At 37.4% G+C, this 22,678-nt stretch overlaps 2 protein-coding genes across 8 annotated transcripts in view; one reads left to right on the forward strand and one right to left on the reverse strand.

Annotated features, from left to right (window-relative positions):
• IMMP1L (inner mitochondrial membrane peptidase subunit 1) overlaps positions 1-10,635 on the reverse strand; it is a 77,409-nt gene extending 66,774 nt beyond the window's left edge. The window contains exon 1 of one of the 2 annotated variants that reach the window (XM_004050878.5): positions 10,526-10,635. The gene's annotated coding sequence lies outside the window, so the exon portion shown is untranslated. The remainder of the gene's footprint in view (positions 1-10,525) is intronic. The other variant, XM_055356903.2, reaches the window with a different exon arrangement.
• Positions 10,636-10,707: 72 nt separating this feature from the next.
• Positions 10,708-22,678, forward strand: part of ELP4 (elongator acetyltransferase complex subunit 4) — a 274,197-nt gene continuing 262,226 nt past the window's right edge. For 3 of the 6 annotated variants that reach the window (XM_055356451.2, XM_055356454.2, XM_055356453.2), the window contains exons 1-2: positions 10,752-11,014; positions 21,153-21,188. In XM_055356451.2, coding sequence (XP_055212426.2) covers positions 10,792-11,014; positions 21,153-21,188 — 259 coding nt within the window. In that variant the 5' untranslated portion in view covers positions 10,752-10,791. Of the gene's footprint in view, positions 11,015-21,152; positions 21,189-22,678 lie in introns of all 6 variants that reach the window. The other 3 variants (XM_055356452.2, XM_055356450.2, XM_004050887.5) reach the window with 2 other exon arrangements.

The raw sequence follows: 22,678 nt of genomic DNA on the forward strand, positions 1-22,678 counted from the left end.
AGTTTTACCATGTGTCTTTTGATTGAAATATCATGCCTAAATGGGATTCTGGTTCAAAACTGCAGGTAAATTTACTGCTACTCTCTTCAAAAACTACACGGAGGGCCGGGCGAGGTGGCTTACACTGTAATCCCAGCACTTTGGAAGGCCAAGGTGCGCGGATCACGAGGTCAGGAGATCAAGACCATCCCGGCTAAAATGGTGAAACCCGGTCTCTACTAAAAATACAAAAAAATTAGCCAGGCGTGGTGGCGGGCACCTGTAGTCCCAGCTACCCAAGAGGCTGAGGCAGGAGAATGGCGTGAACCCGGGACGCAGAGCTTGCAGTGAGCTGAGATCACGTCATTGCACTCCAGCCTGGGCAACAGAGTGAGACTCCGTATCAAAAAACAAAACAAAACAAAAAACACTACACTGAAACGAAAGTACGTTTTAAAAAATAAATAGAAATAAACGCTGAGAAAAGGAGTGAAAGGCACACTAGAGATTTTGAAGAATTTCTGGAAGACTAGGCATATAAAATCATAGTGATAGGTTGAAAAGAATGGAGCGAATGACAGTCCAGACATGGTTAGCAAAGTATAGTTCACAGGGCAAATCTCCCAGCCCATCACATGCTTTTCCATTTTTTAAAGGGCTGAAAGAATAAAGCAGCAGCATATTTTTTATAACATGTGAAAACTACATGAAATTCAAATTTCAGTGTCCACAAAGTGTTATTAAAACACAGCCATACTCATTTGTTAATGTTATTTCTGGCTACTTTCCCATGGAAGAGTTAAGAGGTCATACTACCCGCAAAACCTAAAATATTTACCATCTGGTCCCAGAAAAGGTATGCCCACCCCTAGCCAAGCACAAACATGAGAATGCTTCAGGAAGATGAGACGCTTCTTCCTGTGACTCCAAAGGGGTTCTGAGCTAAAATCAGCAGTTCTGGAGGCTAACTTCTTAAATAAATAAATAAATAAATAAATAAATAAATAAATAAAGTGTAATCTGCCTGAGAAGAATTTGGTCTCCAAGTATGGAGGTTGGAGAGCTAGGTTAGGGGCCTCCTTATCTGGCTATTAGAGAACGACTGGTCTGTGTACTTGCTCCTTGATTATGCACATTAAAGCAAAGTACACCAATAAATTAAGTCCTACCAACCCACAAGAAAATTGGGCAGTCTTTTTTTTTCCATTTAGGCTAAAGATTTGATGGGAAAACAAAGAAAGAGAAAACCTACTCCAGTTACTATATTATTCCACTGGTCCTTCACTTATCAACATGAATAAAGAGCCAACATTTAAGGAAACCACGAGCATGAGAAAGAAGGTCCATAATGAAAATAATTAGTCTGAATAAGCAACCCTGGAGAAATCAGAGGTAATTCAGGGAGGAAAAAAAATTCTATGTCTCTGTAAAACAAGAGATATAGAATTAAAAGAACAGAGTTTAAACATAAAATATATGCCTGTCTGCCACCACCTTCTCCCATTCAGAAAAAACAGAAAACGTGGAGAAAAAGTTGAAGAGGAACAATCCAAAGGAGTTAATCTTCCTAAACTTTCAGGAAAAGACACTCCTCTCTCCCCTCCAAAAATCTGTTCCACACACACACACACACACACACACACACACACACTCCCCAAAGAGAGAGTGTTGAAAGGACTCGGAACACAGGGCAAATGAAATAAAAATACATAAAGCTGTAGACACTTTTTTTTTTTCAACCTAGAGCAGAGGTTGCCAAACTAGGGCCCATGAGTCAAATTCAGCAGACTCTGTTTTAGCCAATAAAGTTTTACTGGGACAAAGTCATGCTCATTCATATACATGTTATCTGTGACTGCTTTTGTGCTCTCACAGCGAGTTGAAAAGTTGTAACAGAGACCATATGGACTACAAGGCCTAAAATATTTACTATTTGGTCTTTTATAGAAAAAGGTTGCCAAAGCTTGATCTAAAGCTGTGTGATTTAATATAGTACAAACTAGCCACATGCAGCTGTTTAAATAAATAACTTAAAATAACTAAAATTAAATAAGATTAAAATTCAGTTCCTCTGTCTTATCAGTCACATTTTAAGTACTCTATAATCATATGTGTTTAATGACTATTGTACTGGACAGTGTAGATACAGAACATTTCCATCAACATAGGAGGTTCTACTGGACAGGGTTCATCTGGGTATTACAATAGATTATTGTAACTGCATTTTAATTACTGCTTTAACAATTGCTACACTGAAAAAACATACCTAAGTACTACAGTCTGAATGTGTCCCCCAAAAAGCATGTGTTGAAAATTTAATTCCCAGTGCAATAGTGTTGAGAGGTGAGGCCAAATGGGAGGTGTTTAGGTCTGAGGGCTCCACCCTCATGAATGGATTAATGAAAATTATAAATGAGACTGAGGCTGAGAGTTGACCCTTGTTCTCTCTTGCTCTCTCTTGGGCCACTCCACTATGTGATAACACAGCAAGGACACCCTCGCTGGATACCAGCCCCTCAATCTTGGACTTCCCAGTTTCCTGAATTGTGAGCCAATATATTTCTGTTCATTATACATTACCCAGTCTCAGGTATTCTGTTACAGCAGCACAGAATAGAATAAGACACTCAGAAGCAGGAAGAAGAAATATATTTAGAAAAAGACAGAAATTAGGGGTTTTAGAAATGAAAATAATGGCCGAGCATGGTGGCTCATGCCTGTAATCCCAGCACTTTGGGAGGCCGAGGCAGGTGGATCACTTGAGGCCAGGAGTTTGAGCCCAGCCTGGCCAAAACAGTGAAACCCCATCTCTATAAATAAATAAATAAATAAATAAATAAATAAATAAATAAATAGCTGGGCATGGTAACACATGCTTGTAATCCCAGCTACTTGGGAGGCTGAAGCATGAGAATTACTTGAACCTGGGAGGTGGAGGTTACAGTGAGCCAAGATCATGCCACTGCACTCCAGCCTGGGCAACAGAGTAAGACTGTCTCAAAAAAAAAAAAAAAGAAAGAAAAAGAAATGAAAATAATTAATGCATACATCAAAGACCTTGTTGTATGAAAATATCACCGAAATAGATATTTTTAAAGTCCTTCAAAGTCAGAGAGAAAAAATCCGAACTGAGAGAAAATTCAAAGATATAGTACTACAAATGAGAAACTAAATTTGAACATAGATGTGGAAGAGATTATAATTCAAGGTTGAGAATGTAATGAATGCTATCATATTTGAAAGTAATAATAAAGTTTCCTAAGAAAACAGAATTCAAAAAGAGGTAGAATAATTATATAGAACAAGAGCCATTAGTAATTTTTTAAATTATGTAATAAATGGATCCAATTTGGTTCTGAGTTAATGAAAATAATGTTTGCTAGGATATCCAACTTTCATTTTATCCTGCAAGAAACTCATCAAAACATACTTCATATCCAGACTCTTAAACTGAGAAGCAGTAGTCAAAATAATAAATTTCACTCTAACACTACCCATTGGTCCAGGATTTATTTATTTCTTTAGAGAGGAGCTTCAGGAGCCTGCGGGACCCTTCAGGCAAAATCAGTAGATGTGATTTTTTCATATGAAATAGTTTTAAATATTTGGCCTACTCCCAGGCTTCCATAGTTATTCAAACCGAAGGGAAATTGATCACATCTCAGCAGAAATGTCCACGATAATTAGAACATCACACATGCTTTGATTAACACAGTAGCTTTATGTCTATGAGACTCTGGTTGACGTGTGAAAGGAACACCAGTCAGCCGTTATTTAATTCCTCATGTTGGCTACATGCAAATATGAAGAAAAGTCCCAGACTGAAGGACATACAAATGTTGGGCCAGTCTCTGAAATTTCTTTTCTTTTTTTGCTAAAAATTTTAATGTTTTTGTGTTGACCATGAAAAACACTTTGTTTGCCTTTATTTTTTCTTGTAGACAGATTTACTTGACAAATCTCCTTGAACTAAAACCCTTGGACACATTTACCCTATTACACTGCACATTCTAACACATGACTATACAATGGCTTTTTAAGTTTTAATTTAAATACCCCAGTTTTCCATTTATACTTTAAAATCCACTAAAATTATGATGAATATAAGTACTCATTTGCCCTGGTCAGTCCCAGCTTACTCCTGCTTTCCTAGCATCCAATATAATTCAGTATTTCAGTACTTTCAAAAGTGTCCTAAGTAATCTACGGATCAAAGAGAAAATCAAAACAAAAGGTAGTAAATATTTTGAAATAAATGATGAAAACATAAAATGCCACAAGTTATAGGAGCAGCTAGTGCACGCTCTTAACTACATACGGTATATTAGAAAAGGCAGAAAATCAATAATTAAGCTTTTAGTATAAGAAGGCAGAACAAACAAAGCCTTAGCAAATCAAAATGAAGGAATGTAGAAGGAAATAAATGATAAATAAATAGTAATTGATTAAACAGAAAGTAGAAAGTAAAGACTGAGAAAAACCAATAAAGCCAAATTTGAGTATTTTTAAAGATTACGTGAAAAATCCCTAGCAAAATTAACAATGAAGAAAAAAAGGAAAAGAAACTCATTCTCAATTGCTGATATTTATTTATCAGCAATAAATAAAAGAAGAAATCACTACAGTCACAAAAGGATAGGAAGAGCTCATTCCAGTATGGCAAAGTAAGTTTATGACAGACCAATCCTACCATAGACAACAACTATAAACTCTGAACAAAACACAAAAATCAATTATGTGAAGGCTCTACAGATTTAATAGAAGCAAACAGATTTTGCTGGGTAGTCAACTTAGGTGAGAAGGAACTGCCACAGGGTGAGTTTCCCATTTTTACTGATTTAACTTGAGGTCCCCACAGTACAGTGTGGCTCAAATTCTGAGAGAAAGAAAGCCAGCCTTCTGAAGAACCTGAAGACACACACTAACCAATGGAAAGTCCAGAAAGAAATCTGCCTAATTTATGTGTGACTTTATTTATTAAAAAAGTGATGATGCGATATAGCAAGGAAAGGATCATTTTTTCAATAAATGGTGCTAGGTCAATAGGATACCAATACAGGAAAAATAAACACATCTTTACCGCTGCCTCACACCAAACACAAAAAAGTCAATTCCAATAAAGTACAGACATAAATATTTAAAAGTAAAACATCAATGGTTTTAGGAAAAAAAACATGGAGATCATCTTCGAAATTTTGGAGTAGGCAAACATAGCCATAAAGCACCAGCCACTAAGAAAAAATTGTTAAGTCAGAATATGTTTTGACTGAAATCAAAAGATAAGAAAATGAAAAGGCAAGCTACAGACTGATAGAAGATATTTGTAATGAATTTATTTGGAAACGAACTCTTATCCAAAATATAAAAGAACTCCTACAAATCCATGGGACAGAGGCAGACAATCCAAATTCGTAAAATTAAAAAACATGGATAGACCCTTTCACAAAAGAGGTTACCCAAATGGCCAATAAGCATATAAACGGGTGCTCAACTTCGTCAGTTCAAATCCAAATGACAATGCCATACCACAACCCTCTGAGAATAGCTGAAATGAAAGAAGAAAAACATTGTGTTGATAAGGATGAGAAGTAACAACCATTCCCAAATACTACTGGTAAGAGTATAAACTGGTATAATTGCATTGAAGAAATGGCCACAAATGGGAAACTATCCAAATCCCTTCTAACAGTAGAACACATAATAAATTATAATACATTTATATAATACTATACAGCAATAAGAATAGATCAGCCACAACGATACACAATAACAAGGATCATTTCACAAAAATAATGTTAAGCAAAAGAAGTCAAACATGGAATCTAATAGTGGATCTAATGGAATCTAATAGTTGATCTCACAGAAGTAGAGAGTATAATAAAAGTAGAGAAGTAGAAAAACAGGTAAAAGAAATCTGTGGTGCTACAACTCAGGACTATAGTTTCTCTTTGTGAGTATAATGACAGGAAGGAGGCAAAAAAGGAATTACCGGAGGTTGAGGAACTCCCTCTGTGTAGACATGACCTTAGTATTCATTCCTTCAATCATGCTGCCAGAATACCAGCAGGCCCAGTAATGAACCTTCACAGTATCTCTGCTATATGCTTTACCTGCACAGACACAACAGTGATATCGACTCCAGGGCTAGTGAAGCCACTGAAAAAACAACTGAAGAGGTGTCCACTTGTATCAGAAGGTGCTGGTTGCCCACCATGTTCATTATATGTTTTCTGGTGTATCTCAAAGTGGTTTCCTGCAGGATTTACAACAGTCAATCAAGGAAGTTATGGGAAACATTGTGGACATGGAAAAAATAAAAAATAAAAAACGTCGGGAGGGAACAGTTGTTTAAGATAGGCATCTTGGAGAAATTCAAGAGTTAACAGACACCACACCAGAGGCATTAACAGAAGATGACTTGATGGAGATGAATGCTTCCAAACAAGTGCCAGATGATGAGAAAGAGGTAGAAGAAGCAGTGCCAGAAAACAAACTGACATTAGGCAATCTGGCAGAAGTCTTCCAGTTATTCAAGACTGCTGTGACTTCTTCTGACATGGACTCCTATTATAACACAGATACTAAAACTAAAGCAAACAGTGGAAGAAATGGTACTGTACAAAAACATTTTTAGAGAGCTGAAAAAGCAAAACAGACAAATTAGTATGTATTTCCATAAAGCTATATTGATTGCGTCTACCTCTCCTTCCTCCCCTCCCACCTTCTCCGTCTCTGGCACCCTTGAGACTACAAGACCAACCCCTCCTCTTCCTCCTTCTGCTCAGACTACTCAACATGAAGAACGTCAGAACGAAGACCTGTATAATGATCCACTTGCACTTAATGCATGGCAAATATATTTTCTTCCTATGATTTGATTAACATTTTCTCTAGCTTACTTTATGGAAAGAATGCAGTACGTAATACATATACAAATTATGTGTTAATCCACAGATGTCATTGGTACAGCATCCAGTAGTCAAAAGTAGACTATTAGCAGTTAAGTTTGGGAGGGGTCAAAAGTTATATGCGTGTTTTCAACTACACGGGTGTGGGGATCGACACCCCTGATCCGCACATTGTTCAAGGATCAACTGTACTTTATTGACCTATTTACCCACGTATCTTCCCCAACTGTGAACTCAAAGAGTACTGACACAGTATTTTTTTCTCCTGTAACCTGAGCTCTGGTGCACTTCCTAGAATTTAGTATGTCCTTCATAAAGAATTAATTAAGAACGCACCTAAACATATAACTTTTTTTTTTTTTTGAGACAGAGTCTCGCTGTGTCGCCCAGGCTGCAGTGCAGTGGCGCAATCTCGGCTCACCGCAAGCTCCGCCTCCCGGGTTCACCCCATTCTCCTGCCTCAGCCTCCTGAGCAGCTGGTACCACAGGCGCCCGCCACCATGCCCAGCTAAATTTTTTGTATTTTTTAGTAGAGACGGGGTTTCACCATGTTAGCCAGGATGGTCTCGATCTTCTGACCTCGTGATCTGCACGCCTCGTCCTCCCATAGTGCTGAAATTACACGCATGAGTCACTGCGCCCAGCCAACATATAACTTTTAACTCTTCCTTTCCATGAATACTTTATTTATTCTCGCGTTTTATATTCAACTCTGCTATTTGCTGGTAAGTTCAAGAATTTGAAATTATTTGGGAGCAAAGATTTTATCTTTGTTAAAAAAAAAAAAAAAGGCGGCTGGGCGCGGTGGCTCACGCCTGTAATCTCAACACTTTGGGAAGCCGAGGCGGGTGGCTCACAAGGTCAAGAGATTGAGACCATCCTGGCCAACATGGTGAAAGCCCGTCTCTACTCAAAATACAAAAATTAGCTGGGCATGGTGGTGCATGCCTGTAGTCCCAACTACTCGGGAGGCTGAGGCAGGAGGATCATTTGAACCCAGGAGGCGGAGGTTGCAGTAAGCCGAGATCATGCCACTGCACTCCAGCCTGGCAACAGAGCGAGACTCCGTCTAAAAAGAAAACAAAAAACAAACAAACAAAAGACCCATATTTGGCTGGCGCGGTGGCTCACACCTGTAATTCCAGCACTTTGGGAGGCCGAGGTGGGTGGATCACGAGGTCAGGAGATTGAGACCATCCTGGCTAACACGGTGAAACCCCATTTCTACTAAAAATACAAAAAATCAGCAGGGCGTGGTGATGGGCGCCTGTAGTCCCAGCTACTAGGGAGGCTGAGGCAGGAGAATGGTGCGAACCCAGGGAGGCACAGCTTGCAGTGGGCCGAGATCGCGCCACTGCACTCCAGCCCGGGCAACACACCTAGACTCCGTCTCAGAAAAAAAAAAAAAAAAAAGCATATTTATCCTACGATAGTGTTATACCAGATATATATCCTAATTTCATGAATACTCTGGTGTGTATATAGATCATCTTTCCAGAATTATAGTCCAAGTCAAAGTTGGAAAATAATTCTTCAGTTCTAGTAATGAGGCAAACAAAGCACCACTATCATCATCTTGGGAAAACTAAAGGGTTAAGTAAATACAGTAGGAAACAAGGGAATATGTAATACAGAAGCCTATAAAAATGAATTATACCATTATGTTAAGTGAAATAAGTCAGACACAGAAAGACAAATATCACATGATCTTACTCATAGGTGGGATCTAATAGTTAATCGCACAGAGAGTATAATGGTGTCTACCAGAGGCCAGGATGGTTGGCAGGGGGGATGGGGAGAATTTGGTCAAAGATACATAATATCAGTTAGATAGGAGGAATAAATTTCAAGAAATCTATTATATAACATGAATTTATAGCAAGCTGACTATAGTTAATGATCATATATTGTATTCTTTAAAAAATGTAAACAGTGTAGATGTTATGTACTCTTACCACAAAAATGATAACTATGTGAGGTAATGCATTGCTAATTAGCTAGATTTAACCATTCCGGAATGTACATACACTTCATAGCATCATGAGGTACACAAAACAATGCCATCTGTCAAAAAATAATAATTATATGTAGCATTTCAAAAAGTTCACAGCATCAAAAATATTTGTAGAGGTGGGGGGACAGAGAGCATCAGGAAGAATAGCTAATGGATGCTGGGCTTAATACCTAGGTGGTGGGTTGATCTGTGCAGCAAACCACCACAGCACACGTTTACCTATGTAACAAACCTGCACATGAAGCCCAGAACCTAAAACAAAAGTTGAAGAAAAAAAAAATTCAAGAAGTTTCTATCTGATATTGGACTGCTTTGTCACTTTTTGTTTTGGTCTTCCTAGTGCTTATTTACTACAGGATAAAGTTAGCACATGCTATTTAATGTGTTCATTTTAAGCACTGTGTTGTTTTCTATGTGTTAATTTTATCTCCTCCAGGTGAGACCATTTTTATTACCATAGGTCTAAAATGACAAGATTAAGTCCAAACAGACAGTAATCACTCAACAGCTATTTATTGAGTAACTTAAAGATTCAATATGAAAGCAACCTTGATCAAAGCTTTCCAGTTGATATATTGTGAAACAGGGTTTTTTCCTAAACATGATTCTAAAAAACAAGCAAACAAACAAAAATCCTCCCCAAATGAAAAACTCCAGTCACTATTTAGCAATACTAATTTCAATTTATCAAACAGAATCAGCCCAAAAATTTCAACAGGTCAGTGAGATTTAAAACAATTCGATGGCAAGAATTTCAATGAGGTTTGGCTCTAATTAAAAGGTATCACAGATCACTGTCAAAGTCAATAACTCAGTAGTGCAGTAATGATTTGGGAGTCCTTTTTAATTTAGACATTTGTCAATCATGATTGCCTTTAAACATCACTTACCCACTGTCCCTGCTCAGTTTTGAGAAAAAAATTAAATACAAAAATACAACTCAAAATACATGTTTTTTCCACACATAAAATTCGTATTTTAGTAATAAACTCTCGATTCAGGGTTCATAAAATAAAGTAGGTATACTTCTAATTCTTCCTAGCAGTTTTTTGGGGGAAAGAAACCCTAAGTATTTTCTGTTATTTGCAGCTGCTTTAACAGCAAACGACAATTAAATGTGTGAACAAGGTTGTCAGAGTAACACTTGTCATTTACACCGCTTAGGAAAGACATCCAAGACTTCCAGAAACACTAATTAAAATTAACAAAAGCTTCTTATCGGAACTTGTCAGAGAGCTATATATAGTTTGTCAGACACAGGAAAACCAGATAGCCTCAAAGTTCAAGAGTTTTCGCTCTAAGGTTTAATTCCAAACCACCTACCACTAGGCACTAACGAACTAAGCCCAGACGCTCAGCAACCAACTCATTAAGGTAAGAGATCCCATCCTTTCCATATAACACAAAATTAAGAAAAAGACATCGTGGGGAAGGCGGAGTGAATTTTCTATCAGAAATCAGAAGATAAATGAGCAGGAAAAAAGTCTATCCTCACACACAGCGGAGAAAGATGCTAGCAATTGCTTGATAAGCCCTAAGGGTTTATCGGTTCACCAACCTTTTCTTTAACTCAATGTGAATGAAGGCACTCAAAAGGAGAAGAACGTTACGTGATATTACCTACCTCGGGCCCCAAAGAACCCTGGAGACCCTCAACCAGGACACAGGTGGGCCTTTCTCACCTGGGCCCCGCCGAAGTCGACCGTCCTTACGTAGGGCGCACTTTTCAGCAATACGCCTTCCGATTGGTTGGCTCGGGACTGACGTCTCAGTCCTATTGGTTACGAGAGCCGCGGTTGGGGCGAGGAGGCGGGAGTTTGGCACTGGTTCTGATAGGACGGGTGTTTGCGTTCCCAGAGTTCCTATTGGGTTAACACTGGAGGCTCTAAGATGGCGGCAGTGGCAACCTGCGGTAGTGTTGCCGCGAGTACTGGGTCTGCAGTGGCGACAGCCAGCAAGAGCAACGTCACCAGTTTCCAGAGGAGGGGTCCTAGAGCCAGCGGGACCAACGACAGCGGCCCTCGACTGGTGTCCATTGCGGGCACGCGACCGTCGGTGCGGAATGGACAGCTGCTGGTATCAACCGGGCTCCCAGCCCTAGACCAGCTCTTAGGTCGGTTCAGAGCGGAGATCTGGGCTCAGCCGAGGGGAAACTTAGGGAGGGGACCTGTCGGGGAAGCCACTTTGACCCCACATCTCTCTCTGACCCCTAAACCTTCGGAGGAGGAGAGAATAGCCTGGTCTGATTGAGTGGAGGGGAATACGGGTTGTGTGGAGACTTCTGAGCGCTATTAACTAAACATGTTTTAGTGCCCCCGCTCTCTATTTCATTCCCTGCCCTCCAACCCCTTTTCATATTAGGGAGGAATTCGTACATGCTTTTTACCCTGAAATGCTTTCTAGTCAAGGGAAGACATTAATTTATGGAGATGGTTTAGCTTTCATTCAGGATACCTCCCTTCTGCTTTCTCCAGGCAGCTCACGGTTTAGACCAGCCTGCAAAAGTTTTTATAATTGTGAGAGACAGACTTCATTAGAAGATGCTGGAAAAAAGTGATTTCCCCTCTTTGACCGTCAGACTGCCTGTTCTCTGGTTCTAAATCTTAAAACATTTTGGCTTTAAGAGAGCGAATGTTAAAGGCTTATGTTGACACATAATCCTTATAAAGTATTTTGAGCCTGTCGTTGATATTTAGATAGTGTCTGCGTTAAATCTGTGTATATATTTTTTATTTTTTCTATATACATTTTGCTTCCCAGTATTGATTGCTGCTACATTCCATACGACATCTTTAAATTTAACTCAGATTTTAACGAGGAAAGTCTAGTTCTTAGGCTTTCCTTTAAAATATCTGGAATTTTTTATGAGAAGCCTGCTGAAGAATATGCTTGTTTCATAACTGTTATATTGAAAGGATTGACCAGATTAAGTTGGTAGGACAGATTTGCTGTGTTAATAAAGCTTCTAGATTAATTTCTGAATGCTGTTTCATTAAAACCCCGTCTGTGTTTACATTTCATAACTTTTTTCATAGTGTGTGATATGTGTCTGTTAAATCTTGTACACTTTCATAAAATATAACTCATTGCTTGTTCTTGTACTTCGCTTGACATTTCTTTCGGTTATTTTCCCCTCAAAGTAGGCTTTTCATAGGTTTAGTGCAGAGAAAGTAAGAAGACAAGCAACCTATGTGAAAGAGTATGGCTTCTTGATTCTCTCATTTCATTTCCCGGTTATTTCTAGATAAGTTTAAGTATTTTTCACTTAATTGTTTCAAATATATTTTCCTCCTGAGTTGCATGGTACTGTAAACAGAAGTGATTCAAAATATCTAGTTAGCAAATATATAGTCCACCGTTTTTCCCTTGTGAGCCTCAGTTGATATCCTCTTACATTTGAACTTTAAGTTTGGTAGCTATTTCTAGGCCTTATGTATTTTTTAATTCAATGGGATATGTAACTTCATTTATTTGATACTAAAACTTTCCAAACAAAAAGGTTATGTTTCTATTATAATGTCTTCAGTTCCTCATTAGAATAACAAAATGTTCCTGGTGTACCTCCTGGCACTTAGTAGATTCTCAGTAAGTTGTTGAATACAAGAAAAATAATGTGTAGAAAAAAACTGAGACAAGAAATTATGAAACATGTAGAATGGAGTTTCATGTTTGAGCTCTAAAAACAAATTAAGTGATATGAACAGTCTCACAAAACCAGTGACCATGTGTACTGATCATTAGGCTTCAAATTTAGTGCTCTTTGCACTAGGCTACCGCTGTCTGAAATTTTTACGTATTTTTTCCAGGGGTTTTGACCATTTATTGAACCTCGGATTAATGATTTAACTATCGTCTCTTAAAGTATCCACCAAAAAAGAGAACCCAAAGCACCTTCTATACGTGTTTCTTCAGAGATACAAACTTGAACAGTAATTTTTAAAGTTTCCGTATTTGCTTGGAATGGGAGACTCTAGTAGGGTATTTAAGTGTAACAAGCTTATGCTAAAAATTACTGTTCATTAAGATGGTAGAAACAGTATTGGTTGTTGAATACTTTGAAATATATTTTGCATGTATGCAGTGAATTCTCAAAGTGCACAAAAGTTGAAGAGGTTATAATAGAATTGACTACATCTTGAAAAATAAATATGTCCAGAAGTATTTTAGTTTTAACCTCTTAATGACATTTTTGTATTCTGATTTTCTGTATAAGCAATTTAGACTATGTTATTACTTGAAAATGTTATTTGACTCAAGTTGTGACAAGCCTAATATGACTATATTGTGACAAAAGGTAATGATAATAGGATGTTATGGTGTTAGAACGGTAAAACTATACTGTAATATTGTGATTATTGCCTAAATATATTATGTGGTTACTGTGTAACAAGTAAATATTATAGCTTCCGTGTAGTACGGTGACATTTTACTACTGCCACCGTGACGTCATTGTAATTTTAAACATAGATGCAAAATATATTTGAAAGGCATCATACATGCTAATTGTTAGTCATTTGATGATACACTGATAATTCCATTACTTATTCCAAAGCATTTCATGAATTTGAAAATTTTCAATATCTGCATTTTTCAAATGACCTAATATATAATGTTTTTGTTCTGACAACCTAATTGTATTATGAGATATTGATATACATTTCCCAAGTTAGCTACATTAAAATTGTTTAAATTCCCAGATTATCTAACCCATGTTCTCAACCTTGCCCTTCTGGGATATTTATATTGTTATTTGAGGACACTGTATGTAAATAACACTTATATTTTGGAAAAGGAAAGATAGACATTCCATTGATTGAAGAGGTACTCCATTTCTCTTCCAGGGGTTTCCAAAGAAAGATTATAGCAACTAAAGAATTCTGGCAGAAATGCCCCCTGCCCTCCGCCCCCGCCCCGCCCACCTAACCCCATTCCCTGTAAAAGGTATACTCCATCATAGAACCATATATCTAACCTGGAAGAATTAACCACAACTTCATCCTCCAGAAAAATGCTTAAAGGAAGGGTAACTGCAGATTTGACCTCTGTGCTGTTAAATTTTGATAGTGAAGGGAATGTCAGATAGGGATTTGAGGTAAATAATAGTCTAGGAAGAGTACCCTGAAAGAAGCTTAATGGTAGCGGCCATTTTTTAACATTGATGTCAAAAAGTAAACACTAGTGGGCTTATTTCCTTTATTATGTTAATGTGTAGCATGGGATAATATACATTGAGCTTGGACTACATATTTAACACAATCTTGGTTATGATATTTTACCAACCAATATAATTAGCTGTATATTTAAGAAAAATGTATTTTTTATTGCTATGTAAAATTATTTCATGTGACTTAATCTATAGAACTATTCACAGTTCCTAGCTTTATTTTGATTCTCATGTCTGTCCAGCCAATAATTGTGTCATAATGAAGAGTAGTCACTATGTTTTATAATGCTTGGGGAAGAAAAAGTAGAGTTGTTATCAAAATAACTGCAATTAAATTTGAGATCCAGCATTAATTAAGTAGTTAAGGCTATTACTATGAACCAAGGAAACAATATGAACTTGTTTTTTACATTGCATTTTCCGAAAAATACTTTTTTGTAATTTTAAGCAAAATTATTCCTTTATATAGAGGTCTGGAAAGGACTGGCATAAATCACTGTTATCTTTCTTGACTTTCATTTCTTTTCCCTTTTACTTTCTCTAACATTGAAGAAAGGCTTTCATATTCTAGTGTATTAATTTGACCTCATTTACCCAAAATTTATAGCTTAATCAGAGGTTTCTATTGGGGAGAGTATGGGGATTGAATGTTGTTCCTTTAAAATATTAATAGTACTAATGTAATTGTCTTACTACTGCATGAATTGAAACAACAACAAAAGCCCTTTCGTTGTCTTATGATTTTGAAAATCGTGGAAGATCCTGGCATTTGCAAGATCTTAAATTTTCTAATATTATTTCTTAAGTATTAAATATCTTTTCTGGTTTTAAGAAAAATGCCTATTTTTAAAATATATGAAATCTTGATGAAATTAATTCTTTAAAATATCAGGCTTGCTGAGTATCTTTAACCTTTCAAACCTTTATTTTGATTCTCATGTTTGCCCAGCCAATAACTGTGTCATAATTATTGAAGAGTAGTCATGATTCTTTAACCTTTCAACCTCTTGTATTCTTTTGTGTACATAAAGTACTCTACTTTTATTTTTAGTAAGATGGAAATAAGTGTACATCTTAAAGACATCTAGAAGTAAAAACAAGAGTTTATTTGCTGGCCAGGTGTGGTAGCTCACACTTATAATCCCAGCACTTTGGGAAGCCAAGATGGGTGGATTGCTTGAGCCTGGGAGTTTGAGACAAGCCTGGGCAACATAGAGAGACCCTGGCTCTTCAGAAAATACAAAAATCACCCAAGCTTGGTGGTGCACACCTGTAGTCCCAGCTACTCAGGAGGCTGATGGGGGAGAATCCCTGAGCCTGGGGAGTTCAAGTCTGCAGTGAGCAGTGATCACACCACTATACTCCAGCCTGGGTGACAGTGAGACCCCATCTCAAAAAAAGAAGAATTTATTTTGCTTAGTGACTTAGAAAGTGTGTTGGTAATTTTCCTAAGTTAGGATGAAAGGTGAGAGGAAGTAGTAAACAAGGCCGTTTTACTACTTTCTTGCCTGTTTTCATTACAAAAATAAGATGATTGTTTGCTTACCCTATTACTTATCTGTAATACATTGTATTGGGAAAAGATATTTCAGTTTTAGTTGGTAACTATTAGTGTGAAGTCTATGTTGCTTTTGGAATTAGATAAAATTACTAATGGATTACTAAATTTAAAAGTAAATTAAAAGCCAGCCTTCAAAGAATATGGCAGGATACTCTGTTGTGATTGGTTGGTTGTTTTAGCTTTTTATTTATTTATTTTTTGGTTGGAGCATGGCTACAAACATTCAAACTTTTAAGTTAAAATACAGCTAGACCTTCCATTTATCAAGTAAGAGACATCAAAATACCTTATACAAAGGTACCTTGTGGAAATGTTTTGAGATCATGTCTCACTAAACTCAAGTTTAGAAGAATAGAGAAATTTTGCTGCTGTATGCATGTGTATATATATATATGTATATATATGTGTATATATGTATATATATGTGTGTTTATATATATGTATATATGTATATATGTATATATGTCTATATATGTATATATGTATATATGTATATATGTATATATATGTGTGTATATATATATGTATATGTATAGGTCCAAATTATTTCTGTTAAAACACATAGAGTGAAAGCTTGATTTTTAAAAGCTTTAGTTAATAAGTTTAAATTAGTTAATGAGTTACATCTTATTCCCCACAACTGTCCTTCACAATGACCAAACTTTACTACAGCCAATCTAAATGTGAATCTAGTGAATTTACATGATAGAACCTTCTTACCTTTTTGTAAAAGAAGTTTGAGAAGATATTTGGTTGATAAAAATGATTTTAATATGTCCCCATTATGTCTTAATGTTCAAATTTTCTAAACATTAGAATTTTAATACACATAAGATTTTTTAGGTTATGTGGTCACTCATGCCTGTAATCTCAACACTTTGGGAGGCCAAGGCTGGAGGCTAGTTTGAGCCCAGGAGTTCAAAACCAGCCTGGGCAATATAGTGAGACCCCGTCTCTACAAAGAATGAAAGAATTAAAAAAGAAAAAGAATTAGCCAGTCATGGTTACATGTTCCTATAATCCCAACTATTTCAGAGGCTGAGATGGGAGGACCGCTTGAGCCTGGGAGGTTGAAGCTGCAGTGAACCATGATTGCACCACTGCACTCCAGTCTGAGCAACACGGCGACACCCTGTCCCCACACCCCACAAAAAAAAAGGAATTGCCAAAATGGTAAAGGTAGCTCTTTCTGAGTACCTTTCTGGGCCAGACACCTCTACTTGGTAATCACTTCATGTAATTGGAAAACTGTTATGTGATCTGTTCTCATTGTCCCATAGTGAATGTTAAAAAATCTTTACTTCTGGCTGGGCGCAGTGGCTCACGCCTGTAATCCCAGCACTTTGGGAGGCCGAGGCGGGCGGATCACAAGGTCAGGAGATCGAGACCATCCTGGCTAACACGGTGAAACCCCGTCGCTACTAAAAATACAAAAAAATTTGCCGGGTGTGGTGGCAGGTGCCTGTAGTCCCAGTTACTTGGGAGGCTGAGGCAGGACAATGGCGTGAACCCGGGAGGCGGAGCTTGCAGTGAGCCGAGATTGCACCACTGCACTCCAGCCTGGAGGACATAGCAAGACTCGGTCTCAAAAAATAAAAAATCTTTGCTTCTCTGTCTGTCCCAGTGGAGGCCTTATATAAATTCCTTATTTGAGGAGATGTAAATGTAACTCAGGAGGTTAGATAAGAAACCTAAATCCTCCATATAGGAAATAGGTTAAAGTAAGAAACTATTTAATAGTGCCTGCTCTAGCTTAGACACCATAATGTCTCTTGTATGCTTATATCAATTCATCTCCTTATATGTACAGAAAAAGGCTATTGGGTAATTAAATGTTTATTTCTGCATTTAAGGGAAAGTAGGAAAGTAAGGAAGTGTGATATAAGATGTTCAAATGAATTATAACATTAGTGTGGCACTATGAAATTAAACATTTAGTCTAATCTTATCCCAAAGCAAACCCTTTGTTCTGATCCATTTGTTTATTTGAGACTGGGTCTCACATTGTTACCCTGGCTGGAGTGCAGTGGTGCGAACACTGCTCACTGCAGCCATAACTTCCCATGCTCAATTGATCCTCCTGCCACAGCTCCCCAAGTAGCTGGGACTACAGGTGGCAGCACGCCTTGCTAATTTTTGTATTTTTTGTAGAGATGGGGTTTTGCCATTTTGTCCAGGCTTGTCTCAAACTCTTGAGCTGAAGTGATCTGCTCACCTTGGCCTTCCAAAATGCTGGGATTATAGCTGTGAGCCACTGCACCCGGACCTGATCTTTTTTGATGGCTATCATGATGTACATTTCAGCTTATGTTTATCTTTTCATCTGAAGATTAAAGTTATCCTATGTAGTCTGTTATGACTTTAAATGCTATATGAAGGAACCTGTCTGAATGTGAACTCAAAATATAAAGTCTTGTAAATATGTAAACTTAAACATTTAAAACATTTAAATATACTAGGTTTTTTCATTATTTCCTTCCCTAAGAGTTTGAAATGTTCTACATATTGTCATGAAATTGATGTTTAGCCTCACTGTAAATCGCTTAGCACAAGTCTCATGTTGCATATTATTCTAGGCGCATGTATGTTACCAGATTTCAAACTGTTTAACACATAATAGTTATGCTTTTTTGCAAGGCAAAAAATAAACACTATCAAAGGAACTTTTTTTTTTTTTTTTTTCTGAGACAGAGTCTTGCTCTGTGGCCCAGGTTGGAGTGCAGTGGCATGATCTCAACTCACTGCAACCTATGACTCCTGGGTTCAAGCGATTCTCCTGCCTCAGCTCCCTGGAATAGCTGGGATTACAGGAGCGGGCAACCACATCTGGCTAACAGGGTTTCACCTTGTTGGCCAGGATGGTCTCGAACACCTGAGCTTATGTGATCTGCCTGCCTCGGCCTTCCAAAGTGCTGGGATTGCAGGTGTGAGCCACCGTGCCCAGCCTATCAAAGGAACTTTTGTTACTAAGTTTTTCTGTATGACAAATGTGACTACAAAACTTTTTTGTGGAAAGTTCTTTATTAGTGTTCTAAATGTTTCAGATTTGTATACAAAAAACAAACAATTAACATTGACTCCAGTTGTCCAACAACTTTGAGTATTTTTTTTTTTTTAATGGAGTCTCACTCTGTCACCTAGGCTGGAGTGCCGTGGCGCAATCTCAGCTCCCTGCAACCTCCCCCTCCTGGGATCAAGCAATTCTCCTGCCTCAGCCTCCCAAGTAGCTGGGACTACAGGTGGCGGCCACCACGCCCAGCTAATTGTTTTTGTATTTTTAGTAGAGACTGGATTTCACTATGTTGGCCATGCTGGTCTCGAACTCCTGACCTCATGATCCACCCTTCTTGGCCTCCAAAAGTGCTGGGATTACAGTCGTGAGCCACCGCACCCAGCCCAACTTTGAGTATTTTTAAAATTATACTTTAAATACATTTCTACTCTTTGATACTCATTTTTTAAAATTTTAAGTGAATTTGTGTTTGAGACATTAATCAAAATGGTAATAGTTTTACAAATGGAGTGAAGAGCAAAGTATTAGTACTCAAATGTCTTAGTGTAGTGCTAATTTCTTTAATTCTTTTTTTTTTGTTTGTTTGTTTGTTTTTGAGACGGAGTTTCGCTCTTGTTGCCCAGGCTGGAGTGCAATGGTGCAATCTCGGTTCAGTGCGACCTCCACCTTCCTGGTTCAAGCGATTCTCCTGCCTCAGTCTCCTGCGTAGCTGGGATTACAGGCGTGGGCCACCACACCCATCCACTTTTGTATTTTTAGTAGAGACGGCGTTTCACTATGTTGGTCAGGCTGGTCTCGAACTCCCGACTTCAGGTGATCCGCCCACCTCAGCCTCCCAAAGTGCTGGGATTACAGGCGTGTGCAACTGCACCTAGCCATAAAATTAATTTTTAAATTGATTTTTAATGATTCACCATTTGAATTATGTATTTCATATATTTCATGATTATATTACCATAATTCAGATTTTTTTTTTTTTTTTCTGAAACAGAGTCTCGCTCTGTTGGCCAGGCTGGAGTGCAGTGGTGCAATCTCAACTCGCGGCAATCTTGCCTTCCAGGTTCAAAAAATTCTCGTGTCTCAGGCTGGGCACGGTGGCTCACACCTGTAATCTCACCACTTTGGGAAGTCCAGGCAGGTGAATCACGAGGTCAGGAGTTCGAGACCAGCCTTGGCAACATAGTGAAACCCCGTCTCTACTAAAAGTACAAAAAATTAGCTGGGTGTAGTTGTGGGCGCCTGTAATCCCAGCTACTTGGGAGGCTGAGGCAGGAGAATCACTTGAACCCAGGAGGCGGAGGTTGCAGTGAGCCGAGATTGTGCCAATGCACTCTAGCCTGGGTGACAGAGTGAGACTCTGTCTCAAAAAAAAAAAATTCCCTTTTCTCAGCCTCCTGAGTAGCTGGGATTACAGGCATGCACCACCACATGCAGCTTATTTTTTTGTATTTTTAGTACAGACAGGGTTTCACCATATTGTCCAGGCTGGTTTTGAACTCCTGACCTCAAGTGATCCGCCCACTTCAGCCTCCCAAAGTGTTAAGATTACAGGCCTGAGCCACTGTGCCCAGCCTAATTCAGATATTTAAAAGAACACTAGTCTAGTAATACAGAAAATGTATTTTTTGATGATATTCTTTTTTTGTTTGAAATGGCAAATACATTCCTTTTAAATTGTAAATATATTTAGAGCATGTCCAGACTTTGTGTATATTATTCATAATAAAAAAGAATTAACTTTAATTATCAGGTCTTTACTCAGTCTTACTAAATTTGAAGATAAATATTAATGTGGAATTTCTATAATAATCTTTGTTGTACTTCTGTAGTAGTTAAGTTACTGTACACATTTAAGTCTTGAGTATTGAGTTAATTTATTAACAAGTGCTAAATATAACGTTATTGGAGTCCTTAACCACAATTATGTTGAATGCTGTGTGGTTCTATCATAGAAGAAAGGAGGATAGTACAGTATATTATGGTGGTAATTTTAGGCCGGGCCTGGTGGCTCACTGGCTCACGCCTGTAATCCCAGCACTTTGGGAGCCCAAGGCAGGTGGATCACGTGAGGTCAGGAGTTCGAGACCAGCCTGACCAACATGGTAAAACTCCATCTCTACTAAAAATACAAAAATTAGCCAGGTGTGGTAGTGGGCACCTGTAATCCCAGCTACTCAGGAGGCTGAGGCAGGAGAATCGCTTGAACCCAGGGTGGGGAGGTTGCAGTGAGCTGAGAGGAGATTGTGCCACTGCACTCCAGCGTGATCAACAGAGCAAGACTCCATCTCAAAAAAAAAAAAAAAAGAAAAGTAATGTGTACTGTGTAATTACATATAATATGTAATTATTTCATAATAGCACCTTGAGCAAAGTATTGCAAAGGTAATTAGAATGTTGTTCACAACTACTGTTTTAAAGTTATTGAAGTGCCTTTCCTTCATAAAGCCTAACTTTTATGCTAAAGGTAATGGAAAAGGTAAATTAATTTTCTTCTGGTTTTGTTTCATTTCCAGGTGGAGGTTTAGCCGTTGGAACAGTTCTTCTAATTGGTTAGTATAAAATACATGCTTTGCTCTCCTCTATCATTGTTTTCTGTTGTGCATAATCATTTTATCCAATTCCCATTCCAAAATTATTTAAATCACTAACACGACAGAAGTTAAGACAAATTAGAGAGGAATTGACTTAAGTTCTATTTTAAATTCTAATGTTGAGCTGAACTTGAAATAAATTAGGCAAATATATCTGAACATGTAGCTCTTATAACTTAAAAATGTTCATAGTGCATTGTGCTCCATTTTTTTAAAAAGACTAAAATTAATGTGAATTGATTTTTTTGGAGAACCTCAGTATTTAAAGTGGGATTATTACAGGGATCAATTTGGGGAATTGAAATACTAAGTCCATCGTATATATCATATCATTTTATCATTATCTTTTTATTGAAACAAAAGTAACAAAGTAGTAAATCATATTTTAGTTCATCTTTAAAGTGGCAAGAGTCCTAATTTAAGTATATAACCATAATTGCCTTCCTTCTTTTTTAGTATATATAGGTCACAGAATCTTGGAAATGAAATAAACCTTGTCAGTTATATAATCAAAGCAGCCATATTAATATTTAATTCATGTATCTGTAACATATCTATTGTTCCTACTTTTGTCCTCTGATATAATACAGAAAAAATTTACGTAGTTTTTCACGTGACACCCTTAAAATATTTGAAAATACCTATTTTTTCATCTCAAATATTCTCCAAACTAAATAGACATCATTCCTTAACCTGGTTTTATATGTTAGGGTTTTCACACACCTCACTGTTCTGATTATTCTTTTTATGCACCTTCTAGTCTGGCATTCATTGTCTCTTGAATCATGCCCTGACCTAAATACAATATTCCAAATGTAATATGACCTGAAATCACCATACTGGGACTATAAAATAAATATGTTAATCTGGACAGAGTTATTAGTACCAGGCACCAAAAAGGTTAGTTTCTATTTATTGACCCTTAAGGTAACAAAAAAAGTATTTTGGAAGAATTTGCCCCAAGAGTGAGTAAAATACAAAGTGGTGATGCTTAAAATTTGGCATGTACGTAAGAATTTGTCTAGTAAAGGAAAACGTTATATAGAACATTTTATTCCTCATCTATGCTGGATAATTAAAGAGTAATAATATTAGTAGTGAGAGCTGCCTTTTATTTAACTCTTACTGTTGGTCATACATTATGCAAAGTGCATTATGTTTTTTTTTTTAGCTTAATACAACAACCTCAGAAGATACTAAATATACTTCATGTTATCTCCCTTTTATACATGAGGAAATGAGGCTCACAAGGATGGGGTAGTTTTCCCACTATTCCATAGTTAATCTGAGAACCAGGACTTGAATTCTGTGTGATTCCAAAACCCATTTTTTTTGTAACTGTGCTCTAAAGTTTTCTCACGTTTTGTTTAATAGCAATAAACAGTAAAATAGGAATTACATCCCTTTTTAGATTATTGCAGTTTCAAGTAGTAAAGTAAAACTCACAT

Source organism: Gorilla gorilla, chromosome 9 (assembly GCF_029281585.2).
Source record: "Gorilla gorilla gorilla isolate KB3781 chromosome 9, NHGRI_mGorGor1-v2.1_pri, whole genome shotgun sequence".
Classification (NCBI taxonomy): Eukaryota; Metazoa; Chordata; class Mammalia; order Primates; family Hominidae; genus Gorilla; species Gorilla gorilla.